Below are 18,124 nucleotides of genomic sequence, written 5' to 3' on the forward strand. Positions count from 1 at the left end.
GATTCAATGCAATTGTCTATCGAAATACCAATGGCACTTTTCAGAGAACTAGAACAAATAATCTGAAAATTTATATGGAACCACAAAAGATCCCAAACAGCCAAAGCAGTCTTGAAAAAGAATGAAGGTGGAGGTAGCGTGCTATCCGAAGAAATCTAAAACTCTAATTTGAAAAGATATATGCACACCTATGTTCACTGAAGCATTATTTATAATAGCCAAGATATGGAAGCAACCTAAGTGCCCATTGATAAATGAATGGATACAGAGAATGTTGTACATATATACTATGGAATATTACTCAGCCATAAAATATTGCAATCTTGCCATTTGTGACATGGATGGACTTTGAGGGTATTATGCTAAGTGAAATAAGTCAGAGAAAGACAACTATCATATGATTTCACTTACATGTGGAATCTGAAAAAAACTAAATGAACAAACTAACTTATAAAGAAAACTGATGGTTGCCAGAGGGTAGGCGGGTTGGAGAGATGGGTAAAAAATAGGGAATAAGATGTACAAATTGCCAGTTATTAAAAATCACGGGGACATAAAGTACATCATAAGGAATATAGTTAATAACATTGTAATAACTATGTATGATATCAGATGGATACTAATTGTGATCACTTTGTAAGTTATGTAAATGTCTAGTCACTATGTTGTAAACCTAAACCTGAAACTAATACAGTATTGTATGTCAACTGTAACTGGAAAAAAAAAAACACACCAATGGGTGGAAATCGTGATCCCTTATGTAGTTGTACATACAGGTGTTGAAAGGTTACAGAGTAATTGCATTTTGGGGGGAATCTGGCAGTTATAGTGCCACTTTCCTTTTAAGGAAATGAAATGGTAGGTGAGAATTTTCACACACAGAGCTACCTGACCACTTTCTCTCCCCCCTGTCGTTTTGCAGCACTGGTCACTCAGCCGAGGGACCCCAGTAGGGAGTGCATCGACCAGCCGGAGCTGGCCAACTGTGATTTGATCCTGCAGGCCCGGCTCTGTGGCAATGAGTATTACTCCAGGTTCTGCTGTGCCAGCTGTTCCCGCTTCCAGCCTCACGCTCAGCCAGTCTGGCAGCTGGGATGAAGGCCGGCTCCAGCCCCAGTTCTAAAGCAACTCTTAGAGCTGGGGAGAGGGGCAGGGACTCTCGGTCTCCCCTCTCTGGCTGGCAAAGGGGTGGAGACATTGCCCCCCACCCACCTCGTGTTTAGCCTCAGCAGCAACCAGCACCAGCCTCCCTCTGAGTCCCCAGCAGTGTCTGCATCTCTGACATGAACAAGAGGAGTTTGTTCGGATAACGACACCCTTTCCTTCTTTCTACAATTTGTTACACAGAATCAGCTGACTGCATTTTAAAAGAAGCCGCTGGGGTTCTCACTTCATTTAAAGCTGAATGGGGAGACACGTAATGATTTCAAAGTTAACGCCTAGCTCACATGGGGAACACTAACTCCTGCTGCGACAGAGAAGTATTCTTGCTAGAACCAGATCTCAGGTAGGGTCAAACAGTGGTCTACTGCTCTCATCTCTCTCTCACCCTTCTAGGTAGTAAAGCAACCAGCTTCAAATCCCATCTGTGCGTACAGTTAACAGCAGGTTTGTGACAGCTCTCGGCGAAGTGGACTATAACGTAAGGCTCAGTGCAGGAATATGGGATGAAAGAGTAGCAACTGCATTATTATGAAAGAACTGGAGAATCTCCTTACTTTCATCAGGGAGCTGGAGCCTGAAGCCCTCCTTCTGAGGCTGACACGCAGAGCTGGCTGTGAGGATCATGGCATACCTGTATGGAGCTGACTGCTGGGCCTGCTCTGTGCTGTGACCAACCAGGAGCCTCTCCTCCTCACGGAGGGATCTGTGAAGCAAAATGTTCACTGCCAGATAAAAGCCATACTATAATCAAAAACAGCAACAGCAGGATGGGGGCGCCAATGGAGGGGAGGGGTGGGCAGTGTAACATAAGGAGGTGGCTTCAGAAATGGACTGAGTTGGAAGAAGTCATTCTTCACCTCAGAACCTTGAATTCCTTGCTGCTAAAATCAGAAGCCTGGATTCAATAAGCTTCTGAGTCTCTTTCTACTTGAACCTTCTACAAATCTTCCCGAGGGCTGGCTGGGCCTAGTGACAGAGGTTATTCTGGGACACAGAAAAGAAAGGCATTACAGGGAAAGGTGACTTTTATTACCACCATGCTGGCTAGAAAAAGAGACTGTGCCGTGGGTGAGGGACACTTCTCGGTCTCCCTATCATCTAACAGAGGAAATGTGGGCCTGGTCAGAGGTCTTGTCGTCCTTCTGTTAAAAAAATATTGAGCATCCCCGTTCACTTACCACAGCTGGTTCTGCTACAGAAATCAGAAAATAACGGCTACTTTCTTGGACTGCCCAGTTTTTTAGTTAAACCAGCATTTGGCCTATTGGCGACACTTCGGAAGGTAAATTTGAGGTTAGCTAGCTCTTCTTAGAACTAGTCACAGAATAATGGCCTAAGGTTCAGGTGAGAGTAAAATTCACTCTAGACCGGTGGGTCTCAACTCTCTTCCATATTGGGAGCTTTAAAAAAAACCCCGAACCTTCCCAGAGATTTGGATTTAATTGGCCTGGAGCATGGGCAGGACCTGAGAATTTTAAAAGCTCCCCAGGTGATTCTGATACGTATCCAAGGTTGAGAATCAGTGCTCTAGCCTTGGATTCTCGATTGCAAATCTTGTTCAAATGCCGTTTCTGCTTACGCGGTCAGGGTGGGGCTGAGCTTCTGTATCTCTAACCAGCTCCTAGGTGAAGTCCGTGTTGCTGTCCGGAGCACACTTGGAGCAGCAAGAATCTGACATTAGAGATGCACTCAGTATCAACCAAAGCCTCAAGTATGAATAAAAATCTGAATTTTAGGAATATACTAGTCCCAAAAAATAATTTTCTAGCCACCAAACTAAAGATCTGCAGTAGCTGTAGAATGGAGAGAGAATAAGACAAAAAAGAACTAAAAGTCAGCTCATTTGCTAATAAAGGGGAAAGAACAGCCTTTCATGGGCAAAAGCTTCTACCACGAACATTTATTTTTGTTAAAGCAGATTATAAATTCTCATCAGTACAAATATATATAACTTACATTTGATTGTAAGGCCAACGTTTAAAAGTAAAAATGAGATGGGATCTCGCGTTGTTACCAGAGGTCAAGGGGCTGCAACTGACAACGAGATGTTTTCATCATCACAAGGGAGGGGGAGGGGGATGGGGACGGGGACGGACACACACACACACACACACACACACACACACACACACACACACACACAGATAATAAAACCAGAATCTCCATCCCCCACAAAACTCATGAGAACAAAACCTAAAGGACAAAACAAAACCCACCAAGACCCACATGACAAACCAACATAGTAACCTGTGTTCCAGTCTATGGATATGAATGACGTCATTGTCACCTTAGTGTTAAAACACACACACACACACACACAAACACACACACAGATAATAAAACCAGAATCTCCATCCCCCACAAAACTCATGAGAACAAAACCTAAAGGACAAAACAAAACCCACCAAGACCCACATGACAAACCAACATAGTAACCTGTGTTCCAGTCTATGGATATGAATGACGTCATTGTCACCTTAGTGTTAAAACAAAGTAAAGGATTAACATAAGGAAACTGGAAACTGCAGCAATATATAACAGAAAATACATATTCTCTATAGAGCATATTTAGATTGATTCCATTAAAATAATGACATTAGAATTTCATCACAGGTTTAAAACCAGGACAATACTACTCTTTCATTGTCTTTAAAACTACAAACCTAGCGACTGTATTGGTCATAAGCATGATTGTTGTTGCAATGTGCTACTTACAGTGACTGATACCGAATTAGCCAGGGGTCCCATCTTCACCACTCAACCTTTCCTCTTTTTACTTTAATAGGCATCAGTGATAAATCAATCTTATGTACAATTTCTTACAGCTAACCCTTTTACCTTTGGCAAGATTACTTACAACTCATACAACTTTTTCATGTTGAGAACTATTTAAAATATTCTAAATGCATAAAAATAAAGATTTTGGCTTTTTCGATATATATTTATAATATTTATTCTTACTCAAAATGGAAGCTCAACTTTACCCTTAAAATATAGCTCTGCCGGGCAGCTGCTGTGCCCTCCTGGGAATTCTGGCAGCACAGCCTGCCTCTCGTCCCTGACCCAAGCACAGGCCACCCTGCTCTTGATCTCTAAGACAGGCCAGTACTGAGAGGAGGCAGGTGAATGGCCTGAAAAACAAAGGGCGATTGTTTTGCTTCCCATTATATTTTATATTCCAGTAAATGTGCTTTGAATACAGATTCCTGGTCAGATACGTCTGCTCTCTTGCCAGAGATTTGTAAGGGGCTGAGGCAGGAGGAGGGGGCCAGTGGGCAACACTTCCTCGACTTCTTTAGCCTAACTGCAAGACAGCTCTTCTCTAGGAATGGTTTTCTCCACTTTTTTCAAAAATCACCCCGCACAGCACTCCGTGCCTGGACGTGCTCCTTGGGACCTTTGGGATTAGTGAAAAGTGTACTTGATCAGGAACACAAAGGCCCCTTTGCTCCTTTAACCTCCACCCCCTGCCCTTGCCTAAGTACAGACAAAATACAAAAGCCATAGTGACTGCTCAAAGTTCAATTTCAAATGTCTTTTGTAGGTCACTGGAGAAAGGGTTGGTGGGGGAGGGGTTAGTATGCTGCTTGGACTTGCTTTCTAATGCAGCCCACTGGGCTTCGAAAGGATCTACCGGGCAGGTGCCTGTAGGAACCTCTGTGTGCTTATCTCCTGAGGCCAGCCTGCCATCATCTACACCATTGAAAGCCGCAGAACCGTTGAGGTGCTGAGCAGGAGGCTTAAAAAAGGGACTGGCAGTAGCACTGCTTGTCTCATACGGAGGGAATGTCTGCTGCCTGACCAGGCTGGGAGACTGATGGGGGTGAGCGGCCTGAGGGTGGCCTGCAGTGCCAAACACGTTGGCCACCATCTGGGAGGGAGTGATGCCCACCACAGGCACATTAGAGGCTGGATAGGGCATCCCATTCGCCACAGGATAGGCCTGGGCAGGGACGAAGGCCGGCTGCAGGGGTGGGACCACACCCACTGGCACGGGCTGAGAGGCGAGGCACACGTTCCCTCGGAAAGGCGGCGCGGGCTGGGCGATGGCCGTGGGCGGAGGCGGCTGGAGAACTGGCTGCAGGGGGACAGCGGAGCCTGGGGGCTGCTGCGCCCGGACGCTCTTGGACACCTCTTCCAACCAGCGGTCTGCCTCAGAGGGCGTACGTCTGTGACCAGCCTGGAAGAGACCTGGAGAGGCAGCATCGGAAGATGGACCCCACTCGGTCCCTGGAACAAACAAAATAGAGAGACAAAAGAATCAGTCTTTAGGGGCTTCTTTCCTCACCTGATAACCTTGGTTATTTGAAAGATCCTAACACGTGGAATAAGCCCCTCTAGTGGGATATGTTGTGGTTTGGGTAGGGGGAAGGAAAGCCTCTATTACTAACTGAGGACAAAGAGAACTTGTCAGACCTTGCTGCTGTCTCAGCCACACTGAGGAGTTGCTGGACATGGCTCAGCTGCACTGAACCAAGGCAGCCGGCTGGCATCAGAAACCCCTTCCTGTCGCTGTGGCTCATCCAAGGTACAGAAACCACCTTGCGCGTGCTCTAAAGGGCCCAAGGTGATTCACCTTCCGCTCTAACAGAATGAAAAGAAAATAATCAGTGCCTTGGTGCCTTACCTCGCGGGCCTGGCCTGGCTTCCAGATACATGTTGTCCTTCTGGTGAACTGACTTTATTATTATTTAAAAACTTTTTTTTGGGTTTCATAGCTAAATGTTCATTACAGAAAAACTAGAAAGTACAGAAAAACAAAAATAAAGTGCTTTTTATAGCTCTTTTTGTAGACCTGCCATTGCAGGAGGCAGGTCCCCTCATCCTACAGGCATGGCCCCATATTCCAAATCCAGTGACGACTCTGGGGTGAGGCCCGGGAATTTGTATTTTATGAAAGCTCTATGGGTGGTTCTGTTCTGTAGTCTTAAGAAATATCAACTTAACCTCTTCAGTTCTTCCTCCTTCACCATCTTTTCTTAATAGTAGTTTATTTCTAGAAGGGCACATATTTTTCCTAAAAGGACTCCTCCCTGGTTCCCACTCAGGTAAATGGCTGATTTTCAAACGAGGGTCACTTAACTGATCCCAGAATCCTCACCACCGTCTGTGGCCACCTTACCCGAATGTGTGGCTGCAATTCCCTTGTTAGCAGCATCAAGGGCATGGGCCCAGGGGTTGGTTTCACGCACAGGCATTGCTACGGGTGCTAGAGCAGTATGGGCTGGCTTAGCAGCAAGCACATGGAAGGCTGAGTCAGTGCCATTAGCTACAATGGGAGCAGACAACATCAATGGAGTTAATTCATGCGGGGTGTACAGGTGGCCCCTTGGAGCTGGGTCAGTCAGGCCAATGAGCAATACTGGTGGAACAGATAAGACAGAAAAGTTGATGTTGGTATAACCATGCCATTTTGTAATGGATACACAAAACCTTGGCAAAGAGAGAATTAGAGGTTGTAATTAAAATGCCTCTAGTGATAAAGTCAAATGACTGTTCTAAGAAAATCTGTGTATGGGTAGAGAAGAAATGAAGCCTAGAAAAACGATTTCAAATCAAGTTGAACGGCGCTGCTTTGTCTTACGAGCCACAAAGATTGAACTCTTTTAGATACAGCTTAGCCTTTGGCATGATGATGTAGATAAAGCATTTCTCTCTCTTGCCCCTTTTCCCAAAGATCAAATTATGCCAACAATAACAACAATGAGATAAATACAATGATTCCGTATAATGTGCTAGGCACTATGTTAATAATACTTTAGCATGCATCATCTCATTTAATTGTCTCAAAAACCCAATAAGACTGGTATTATTTCCATATTACAGATGAGAAATTAAGCTTAACATATGTTTTCATTTGCTTAATAAATTTGTAATTTGCTACAGAATTAATTTCATCTCTCATTTCTGAAGATTGTTCCCCCTTGGTAGTGTTCATAGTATCTCTCTTTGCCTCCCTTCGTGAAAATCTCCTGACTCTCACTCCTTTACTCCAGGCATCTTGTCCATCAGTTTCTACTTCTCAGCCCAGCTTCATATTTAGAGTGGAGCAGACAGGCAGGCACCTTCTCCTGCCCTACACTAAAATCATTCCTTCTTTAGGATTGGGCGACCATTCGTACAGCACTGGTACTATTTGCCCAGGGCCTGTCTGAAAGACTAGCTCACCCTTAGACTGGGAGCCCCTTAAAGGGAGGGAAAGGACTATGATCTATTCAGTTTTACACCCGCTTCCTTGTAAGCAGGTATCGTCAGTAGAATGTAACAGGTACCATGTTCAGAAAGACCTGGGTTTAAATCCTGGCTGTGCAATTTGGATAATTTACTTAACTTCTCTGAGCCTCATTTTTCTTATCTGTAAAGCTGACCTCAAAGGGTCGTTGTGAGGATTAAATGAGATGGGAAAATGCATGAGTGTCCTTACTATGATGAAGCAGGCACTAAGTGCTCAATAAACTGTGCCTATTACTATTGGTATTATAAATATTTGTTATGTGAAATGAAAAGCCATTTGGTACACATGACTATAAAGGCTATTTTTTAAAGAGACTCTGGAGGAAAAACATGTAGTAGCTTCAACCAATAGGAGCAGGGTACTGTCTCCACAGCAAAGCTTTTTCTGAGCGCTCTCTCAAAAGAAATGAAGAAATGGCAATTATAGGAGCTCAAATTCTAAATGTCTGTAATTTAAGTTATACATGTTCTCTGCTGACCTCTTAGTCAATACTGTTAACATGGTATCTCTGAAAATAATAACTTTTAGAACTCTCTAATGCCACAAAGTCAAATTTTAGGACACCTGTTACAGAAATTGAAATAAACTAATGAACCAAAAGAAGTATCTTCTTCTTTATAAGCTTCTTGTGACAGGGTAGAGACTAGGTGAGTCCAGGGCTTCTTGACCTGGGCACTATTGATATTTTGGGCCAGATAGTTCTTTGTTGTGAGGGTGACTATTGTGTACCTTGAAACATGTTTAGTAGCATCTCTGGCCTCTACCCAGGTGACAGTAGCAATCATACCCTACCAAGTTGTCAAACCCAAAAATGTCTCCAGACAATGAATGTCAGATTTTCCTTGAGGAGGCAAAATCACCCTGGGTTGAAAACCACTGTGCTAAAGCAAGCATAACACTAGAACCAACCCTGATGACTGCTGCTTTGGAGAACAGGCTGGACGCCAATTCTTAACAGTGAATGGCAAATAAGGCAGTGGGTTGGGACTGCAGTTACTCCTAACAGAATGGGATGAACGATAGGTAGGTACATGCAAAATGACAAATGCAGACATCTTAGGAAACAGGAAAGGGAAAAAAGCAGGAAGACACCGTTGAATAGGGACATGAATGGACCCGAGTCATTACCAAACAGGGAAATGAATGAGTCTGACCTGTTCTTGGGGAGCTCAGGATGCCAACTTACGGTCAGTGAGCAGTGTCATAAAAGTACTAATTTCGAAGAGAACGGCTGAGTAGGCTAAGAGGTCACCAACCTTGAAAGGCAGGAGATTGGGGTGCCACCGCTGTCACTGGTTTGGTCATTGGGGCGGATGAGAAGGGATCCTCGGAGGGCGTGCTGAAGGCATTGGTGATCTGTGAGCACAGGGAGCTGATACTCTCTGCTTCCCCTTCTACCTCTGGCACTGCAAGACAAACAGAAACTGGCTCCAGACAGAAAAACTGAATAATCCTGAAATATAAGAGTATGACACAAGGTGGCATTTTATGCAGCATCCCTTATTTGTGGAAGGAAAAGTCTCCACTGTTAGGTAGGGCTATAAAAGCAGCTCCAAAAAATTTACTGACCACTATTTCATTGGCTTTTCAGATGAGAGGGTATAAAACATCAACAACTCATGTACTAATAAGGTCTATCTATATCTTCCTCCCGCACAAACCCCAGATTTATTTCCTCTCTTGTGTGACACTATTTGAGATCGTGGTGTTCCCTTTTTGTGCCAAGATGCTCAGTTAGCTAGATTTTTCGGAAGGACATCTGCAACTGCTTGTGTTCCACCAGTTCCCAAGGCTGTGGTCTGAGTTAAGTTCTGGAGCTATTTAGTAACTCTCTCAGAAAACGCGTTAAAGTCAGGGGCACCAGTGGATGCTCAGTTCTTTTTTCTATAATAAGCTATGACAAGGTCACCACTATCGTCTTCCTCCAAAGTTCCAAGTACATGAAGTGTGCTACCATGAAAAAGTCAGCTGAGGTGCAGCACTCACGAGGCTTTGTTCTTCACACTGACTCTGGGGTAATTCTGTCTCACTAGGAAGCTAATTCTGTGTCCTGAACCTTTGTTTGCTCAACTGTAAAAAGAGAATAGTTTTTGTTTCCCATCTGCTCCAGAAGGAGACTGAAAACAGGTATTGGAAGCATCTGGAGTTTCTGTGTTTCTAGGAGTTGAGAGCTAGAAAGACCCTCGGGAATGACCTAGTCCTACTGTTCTTTAGGCCTAGCCTCATCTGTCCAGAGAACGTAATTCTCTGTACTTTTACACCACCGCAGTGAGAGGGCCTTGCTGAGACCAAGCCTCCTCATGCTCTGCTGTAGCACTGGCTGGAAATGCCGCAGAGTGAAGTAAAATAAAGCCCCATAAAAGCCCTGACCAGATCTGACACTTTAGCTCTGGATCTTATGATGAGGACAGAGCTAACTGGAGCTGGCTCGGCTGCAGGGAGGCCACACAAAGGGCTGTGTGGCAGTTCTGAAAGGTAATGGATATGTGTGAGCAAGCCCACTGTCTCTGATGAACAAAAGATCTTAGATTTATACAGGAGGCCCGTTTAGAGTTTCCTCCCTATGGAGACAACCAGCCACACAGACAATGAGCACTTATCCACTTCTCTTGGTACACCTGACAGTAATGCTCTTTAACTGGATGTGTTCCCAAAGCCTTTTAAGTTAATTCCCTGCTGGGTCCCGAAAGGCCCAGTAAGAATGGAAACCTGAGACCCTTGATGTTTGGAAGCAGGTTGGCTGAGAGGTAGTAAGTATATTTCCTTCAGGACAGACCTTGTACTCAGGCTAGGAATTCCCATCATGGCTCTGTTACCTGTCTGTTGAAGAGAAATGAATGATTCACATCTCCCTCCGTGACCCTCAGTTCTTTCCCAATGGGAAACGATACAAGAGATATATAATCATCGACTGGCCTGAGAGCAAGGGGTGGCTAGTTTGATGGGATCCGTGTCGCCACTGGAAGTGACATAATGTGTCCGTGGCAAGAGCACCCAGGCAGTCAGGTGAATGCTGCGTTACCTGCATTTTTTATGGGGAAATCAGTCTTCCTCTGCATAGTGGAAGGCAACTCATTGATGCGCAGGGACAGCTGGCGCTTGAAGGGTGACATCTTCTGGCTGAGAGCAGGAAATCCTCGGAAAGAGCCTTGGCGAGCAAGCTGCTCGATGGGCGCGTGCCTGCGCGGGATGGCGTGAGGGTTGCTCACCTCCAGGGAGCCAGCAGCATCCGAGGTGGGAGAGGTGGGGGAGGAGGAGGGCGGGGCGGAGTGGCCCGGGGCCGCTGATGAACCAGCAACTGTCTTATCTGTTTCAGCTCAAGAAAGTCAAGAGAAAGAGGACTTTAGCAAGTCTTCAACTAACTGGAGCTTATGCAGCTGAGGAACTCAAAAACCGTCCTGGGTCCTTTTACCCATCTCCTTCCCACCGTCTCTTAAAAGACAGGTTAGGAGCAGGGCTCAGATCTCCTATTTTGCAAACAAATGAAAGGTTTAATAACCCATTACATGTCACGTGGTACATCTACTAAGACACAAATATTAGATCTTTGATTCTCATGCAGTGATTCATAACTTAAGACTTTGAACGAGAATGAAAAAACAGTACCTATGAACTCCTAATGTGAGGTCCTTTAAAGAATGATGTTTATGGCTTTCAATGTTTGCCTGCTTATTTGTTTGTGGGAGAGGACTCTGGGAGTGGCAGAGTCAGAAAGGTCTAAATAAGCATACGTTTGATTAGACAGTAGAGAATGTCATAAAGGCTAAATGCTTTTGTGGCTCATTTGAATAAAAGCATTTAGAAGTAAAGTTTTAAATTGGAATAAATCTAAATATAGGACTGTTCCCATGTGAGTACCAGCTGAGGCCCATCTTGATCATGGCAAATCTCCACCCCCACCCTTCACAATCCTGTCATCCCTGGGACTGGCCACTTTGGCAGGTGCCATGTGCGATGCAGAGTATTAAAGACGATGCTTCCAGTCACAAAATCACTGAAGCAAACTAATAGCTGTACATATTAGATTTTCTAATAAAAATAGCATAGTGTTTTTTATTCTTTGGTATCATGGCACAAATGTTTATAAGAAATGAAAGAAATCACAACCGATAATTTAATTACCAATAAAAATATGTATCTTTTTGGGGGGAGAGGGCTTAAGAATTAGAGCTGTTTGGGTTCAATATTAGATTAATGATATCACCCAAAATGGCTGGTTCAGAACTAAAAGGATATAGTAAAAAGTTAGCAAAATTATATTAAAGGATATTTAAACCGAACTGTTTAATTTCAAAATATTCCTTGTTGGTTTCAATCCCAGCTGTACACAAGAATGCAAAGCATTTCCCCCGAGCCCTATCACTTAGTTCTAAAATACACCCAACCCAACTTTAGGCGATAAACTCCTGAGTAACTTGAATGCTTGTAAAGGCATTTTTGCTATGCTGCCATGTGTACTTGAAAACTCTCATTCTGCAAAAATCACACACTAAAATTAACAAGGCTACGGGAAAAAGAGTTAGGGGCTAGCTTCTCAAAATCTATGGACTTTTTTAAACTAAAACGCTAAAAAACAGTAATAACCTCATAAGTATGGTATCACTGTGAAATCTATGCCTGAATTTGTACCCAGCATTACCGTCAGTGAATCCTTTGCAGCCTAAACCTGTACTTCTTCCTTTTTTATTTTTAATTAAAATTATTGGGGACACTGATTAATAAAATTAAATGTTTCAAGTGTATAATTCAACAATATGTCATGTATATTGATTGCATTGTGTGTTCACCACCCAAGGTTAGATTTCCTTCCATCACCAAATGTTTGACCCCTTGTACTTCTTCAAGATGTAGATCCTTCTGAGATCGGATGTATTAGAATTAAAAATCTGCTCAGGGATTTAGATTTTCCCAATTTTGTTTTTAAAGATAGGGGGCGGGTAAGGGTAGGGGAATGTCTTTGCAGCTTATTCTACTGTACTCTCAGCTTCCTGGGATAGTTTAATGTAATAAAAACGGTAAACAGTTTTGAAGCCACTAAACAAGACACTCTAAAGAAAGGACTTTGTTTAGACTTTCAGCTTTGTGCTTAAGGTCTTCATATACTGCTAAGAGTATACTTCATATGCTCTTTGACTGTGAGACAGCTTAGCCCCGACAGCTTCGAAATATTAACTGGTTGGGGAAAACTACTTAAATAAGCACACACTGTAGAACAGATTGTACCTTTCTTCGCATCTTGAATTTGTTTCATAATCTCCTCTCTTTCTGCTTGCTCAGTGGCTGTTGTGACACGGAATGATCCTTCTCTTGTAAAAGTGGTCCGGCTGGCATCAAAAGTAGCAGTCACTCCACATTCCTTCTCCCGCTTCTGCTTACGTTCCAAACAGGCCGCAAAAGCACAGCCTACTGCGTGGCTCAATCTTTCACCCTGCACGTAACAGACGATTCACAAAACGTTTTTAGAGATACAGTACCAACCATTACAAATCAGCTTGAACCACAAATAAGTCTGTTTTTACACAAGGCAAAATGTTGGGAACTCCAGCGTAAACTAGATTTCAATATATTAATATGCCAAATTAATTTAAATGAATGAATTACCCTAGGTGATGCTCGTGATACTTTACTTTGGCAGGCACTGACTGAGTGAACGAACATCAGCAATCTGTGCTTCTGTGAGCAGCCGCTTCTTACTAGTCAGGTTCCCTCTGTCACTCATGTTAGCTCTGGCCAGCAGCTTAGGAGACACTGCTGAAGGTTCCAAGGTCTTGAAATGTAAACCTCTATTTGCCATTTAGGGGAATCGTGGGAATATTTACCAAGCATTTCTAAGAAACCACTGGAAAGGCAAGGCAAATTTCAGGAGCTTAAATATACTGTTAACATGTGTAAGAACAAAAGGAGCAAACTTAATACTGAATAAACACAGCTCCGGCGATGAGAAGGGAACCAGGCAACGGAAAGCTTAGCTTTTGGTCTCTCCTTTCTGAACGCCCAACCCCCACACACCCTTCCCCATTCCAGGCCTTCAGGGCTTTTAGGCTTTGCCCTACACCTTCCTCAGATTCTTCTGGCTCTAAGCCCAAGGCTACACAAAGGCAGGAGTTAAAGCATGTTTTCATCTACACTCTACTTATAAAGGAATTAAACAGATAAAACTGACTTGTTTGTGGGAGGAAAGGAAAGCTTATATAAACTAAATATTGTTTTAAAGATACACTGAATTACCTAAATTTAATAAATTTAATGGATTATTTTTTACCAGAGTTATTTGTATTTTCTTTATTTTTCTTTACTTTTATTTTTCATATTCATTGCTCATTTTATTTATTAAATTTAAGTATAGTTGGTATATAATGTTATATTAGTTATATTAGTTTCAGGTATACAATATAGTGATTCGACATTTTTATACCTTACATCGTGACCACCTCTCTAATTCTAGTAATCACCTGTCACTGTGCAAACTTATCACAATACTACTGATTATATTCCCCTTCACCTTTTCACCCATTGCCCCATCCCCCTCCCCCATCCAAACATCTCTTTGGTCTCTGTTTCTAAGAGTCTGTTTTTATTTTGTTTTCTTTGTTCAATTTTTTTAAGAGTTCAATTTTTTTAAGAGTAAGTGAAACCACATGGTATTTGCTTTCCTCTGTCTGACTTATTTCACTTAGCATAATACTCTCTAGGTCCATCTACGTTGTCACAAATGATAAGATTTCATTCTTTTTTACTGCTGTGTAATATTTCATTGATATTTCAAAATCTGTATTTTAAACCATATCCCTCATTGTGGAATAAAGAAAGTTAGAGGTGATATAGTAACTGCTGGCATTATTAATAGTGAGAAGAGATATTTGAGAACAGGGAGCCCTTTGAGGAGTTTTCAAAATCACACAATGTAGGCACCTGCTCCTACATATGGCTCGGAGCAAGTAATTTCACTGGATTTTATATGCCAATATCAGATACCATAAGGAGAAGTAATGTCTGAAATGGTTTTTGTCCCTAAGATTTCACGTAACTATAAACTATAAGGTTTCACAATGACTGCTTAAAGACTGATAGACTCACTCTTTATAATCTACATGAGTTGCTATCTAATTTCTTAGTAGGATGATACAAGGGTAGGTATTAAAGCATGAAATAAAAGTATCGAAAGAATCTTACGACCTGTTTGCATTTGCATACAAGTTCTACAGTTCTACAAGGACAAAGCTAGAGGCCAAGGAAGCTTATTATTTCTCCTAGCTCTAGGGCAGAAGTTCTTGAAGACAGACCCAGCTGGAGGAACAGTTCTAACAATATTAGCCACCATTTTTAGAAGTTACCATGGGCCAGACCCAATGCTAACAGTGCTTATATTTGTTTTCTAAGTCTTCACAACTGTTACCTCCATCTTATAGATGTGGATACTGAGACTTAGAGAATGTTAAGTAACTTGCCACAGCAAGGTGAGAACCAAAGTCGGGTCTGGAATCCAGATCTGTTTCAGAGTCTGAGTTCTTAATAGAGTAAAGCAACCACTTCCCTTCAACCTTGGCAAGAGTTTACTGAGTTGTAGCCTTCATGAATGGCTACAGTGCCTTATTCTGTCTGGGCTTTTAAAAATTCATAAATCATACACTCAGTGCTATACAATAATATAGTTAAGGTCATCATCATCATGTAGGAGACCTGTCTTTCATGTCAGAATTTTGGGTAACTTACATGAAGGATGACAGGTTATTCTCTATTTGTAAACAAATACAAATTTCTACTATGCGACATTTTCTAGCATAGTTCATTATACCGTAATTTAGTATTTCTACTTTAATTAACTGAAAATGTACTCTAACTCAGTTCTTTAATTTGTAGTACAGCTTCTATGCAAATAAATTCATAAGCACCTTTCAAATGCCAATATCTTCTAGCCAGATGTATTAGCAAACAAATACATGTAAGAATCTTGAAAATAGTTCTAACAATGAAGTTTTGAATAAAGTTTAGCAGCCACCCTCACCGGGAACACTTTTACTTTCCTTTAATGACCTTGGCTCTCAGCTAATCATCTTGCTCCATGAGTTGGGAGATCACACCAAGAGTGTGAACTACTTGAATAAAAGGAGTGAAAGCAGACTAGTTTAGGCACTTCCAAGTACTGTAACAGCATGTACTTGTCAAAAATGTAGTGGGAATTGCTTGACTGAACCAACCTGGAAGGTGCCTGGCTAACTGAGACTAGTCATGATGAAATCCATGTTGAACTCACCGTGTCCTTGACAGCCATGAAGCAATGACAGATCCAGCGCCGAGTGGTGCCATCACGACATATGTAAGAGAAGGCTCTATCAAAGTTCCTATCTGGGGCACAGAAAGAAACTTTTTCTATTGTCTGGTCAACTATGAGGTCCTAGAAAAAGGGAAGAATAATGGAAGAGAGAACTTATGAGATTATTCAAGCTTCTCAGAATGAACACAGGATATGCATTTCTTAATACAGAATCCCTACATATAAGGCATGAGGCTATGGAATAGCTGGGTCTGAGGCCAGCAGTCTGAATACTAAGAATTTGACCTAGGAGAGATCTCAAAAGGCACTTTGCCCTCCTTTACCTCATTTTCATGGTCTAAAACATATGCTTGCTGATTCTAGTTTTATTATGGTATATTCCATGTTCAATTTGCGACATATATAAATCGATATATTTAATCCAATTTCCATGTAACATATTTAATGACATCATTCATTCTCAGAACAGTTCTATGTATTTATTAACTTATTGGTCATTTAAGTATGATTTTCTGTTTATATACTTGCTGAATGGCCTAGTATACAGAGTATAAACGTTACACAAAATGTTTTTAAAAGTTTTGAGGCTCTGAGGCTCTTCTGTGTGATATCCTCATGGCTTAGAATCCCTAGATGCTAAGGTGGGGGCTATAAGAGCTAAAACATACAAACAAAATGGCTTTTATACAGCCTCACTGAGAATTCCTGTTGCTCCACAAACTTGCCAGTCAATTTTTTAAAAATCTGCAATTCTGGTGGCTCATTGTGATTTTATTTTGCATAACCTTGATTACTATAAGTTTCCTCTTCAGCAAAGTAATTCTTCAAGTCTTTTGGATTGTCTGTCATTTTTCTTACTGATATGCGGGAGTTATTTCTATTTTCTAAATATGAGCCCTTCATAGATTATATATATCGCAAAATTTCTTTTCCACTCACGTTGGGTCCAAGAGTGGTAATCCACCATTACTATCATCACTCTATGGAAAGAACTAATTAATGTCAACGCTATAAGTAGCCACCAGGAGGCAACATCACTTTCTCACTATTGTATAAAACAACGGAAAACGGCCTCCAAGCACAACAAATTTCACCCAAAACACTAATGAAAACTGCACAAGTTCTTAAAAATAAGCTAACTAAAACGATCATTTTTTTCCAAGAGTAACATATATTTAAGACTACCATTTCTCTTGAACTTAAAGAAAAAGCCTTTGATGGAAGATCGAAAGAACTAAAACGCAGGTGTATTAAATCACTTAAAATACATTAGGCGAGTTACCCATCAAACGGCTCTTTACCTGCCAGACTTTCTCCCAGGTCCAGTGACATTTGAGGTGTTTTTTTTTTTAAACTGTCTTCTTGTTCAATTTAGGTCTCTTAGGAAATTTAAATTAATGATTAAATGTACTTATATAACACCACATGCTCTCTAAGGGAAAAGTCTGTCTCTATTCTTATTCAGGCATCATTTTCTTTCAAATGCAAAATACTACCTATGATTTGGGCTATTGTGCGAATTCTAAGTAAATGTTAACCGAAGGAGTCATTTACTAGTCCTTAAGATTTTACTTAAGGACTTAAGATTTTTCAAACTTAAAATATCACTTTCTAAAAATACAGTGTTCTATTAAGAAAGAAGAAATTTCAGATGTGGTCTATCCCTTAAAAATATATATATTTTTTAACTGTAGTAAAAGGTCCATCATCTTTTACATCAAATCTGTGAGGGTAAATATTTTTTAAAAATGTGTAACAACAAAAATAGAACTCAGATTTTAACATTAAATGAAAATGCTTAGCAGGCTAAACAAGCTGTCATGTAGAACAAAATGTTGAGAGAATTCTATTTTTCATAAGGTAAATGAGTAACTAAATTGGTTTCCTGAGTTAACTAGTCTCTCAGAAGACTGCACTTTGGACAAAGTAGAAGGATTTAGAATAACTGTAACAGCTGAATGGCATTACATTTGATCATTAGGGGTTAAAAAAAATATGAGCAGTAACATCAAAGCTTATAAAAGTTTTACCTTAGTTTTTTCATCCACAACTCTGAGGCCATCTGCTGATACCCACAGGACTGCCTTAACTGCTTTCTTTCCAGTCTTTTAAGAGAAACCAAAAAGGAAGGGGAGGAGACACAAATAATATTAAAAACAGAGTCATCTTCCATAGAAAACACTGACTTTTGCCTTCCAAAAGTCACAAATACAAATGGAGTCCAAGTTCAGGAGGGGTGCCCAAAGCCAGATACTCAAACCAAACTGCAGAAACACTCAGGAAAAAATAAGCCAAAGCCATTATTTTAGAAACACAATGCAAAACAATACAATTAAATTAAGTAAAGGGGAAGGGATAAATGGAATCAAAACCAAGATATCACATTCCATAAAGGGCAAAGAATTCAAAAAGTAGATTCTTCACCCATTTAAAAAATAAATCAAGAAACC

At 41.4% G+C, this 18,124-nt stretch overlaps 2 protein-coding genes across 14 annotated transcripts in view; one reads left to right on the top strand and one right to left on the bottom strand.

Moving 5' to 3' along the window:
* PAPLN (papilin, proteoglycan like sulfated glycoprotein) overlaps positions 1–2,947 on the top strand; it is a 36,668-nt gene extending 33,721 nt beyond the window's left edge. The window contains exon 25 of the mRNA XM_025042111.1: positions 923–2,947. Coding sequence (XP_024897879.1) covers positions 923–1,098 — 176 coding nt within the window. The 3' untranslated portion in view covers positions 1,099–2,947. The remainder of the gene's footprint in view (positions 1–922) is intronic.
* Positions 2,948–3,049: 102 nt separating this feature from the next.
* NUMB (NUMB, endocytic adaptor protein) overlaps positions 3,050–18,124 on the bottom strand; it is a 128,026-nt gene continuing 112,951 nt past the window's right edge. For 4 of the 13 annotated variants that reach the window (XM_025042018.1, XM_025042022.1, XM_025042017.1 and 1 more), the window contains 7 exons: positions 17,705–17,779; positions 15,654–15,794; positions 12,623–12,827; positions 10,422–10,715; positions 8,656–8,805; positions 6,287–6,526; positions 3,470–5,394 (listed from right to left, as the gene is read on the bottom strand). In XM_025042018.1, the coding sequence (XP_024897786.1) occupies positions 4,679–5,394; positions 6,287–6,526; positions 8,656–8,805; positions 10,422–10,715; positions 12,623–12,827; positions 15,654–15,794; positions 17,705–17,779 (1,821 nt within the window). In that variant the 3' untranslated portion in view covers positions 3,470–4,678. The other 9 variants (XM_015599699.2, XM_006925424.3, XM_006925427.3 and 6 more) reach the window with 4 other exon arrangements.

This window comes from Pteropus alecto, unplaced genomic scaffold (assembly GCF_000325575.1).
Source record: "Pteropus alecto unplaced genomic scaffold, ASM32557v1 scaffold8, whole genome shotgun sequence".
Taxonomy (NCBI): domain Eukaryota; kingdom Metazoa; phylum Chordata; class Mammalia; order Chiroptera; family Pteropodidae; genus Pteropus; species Pteropus alecto.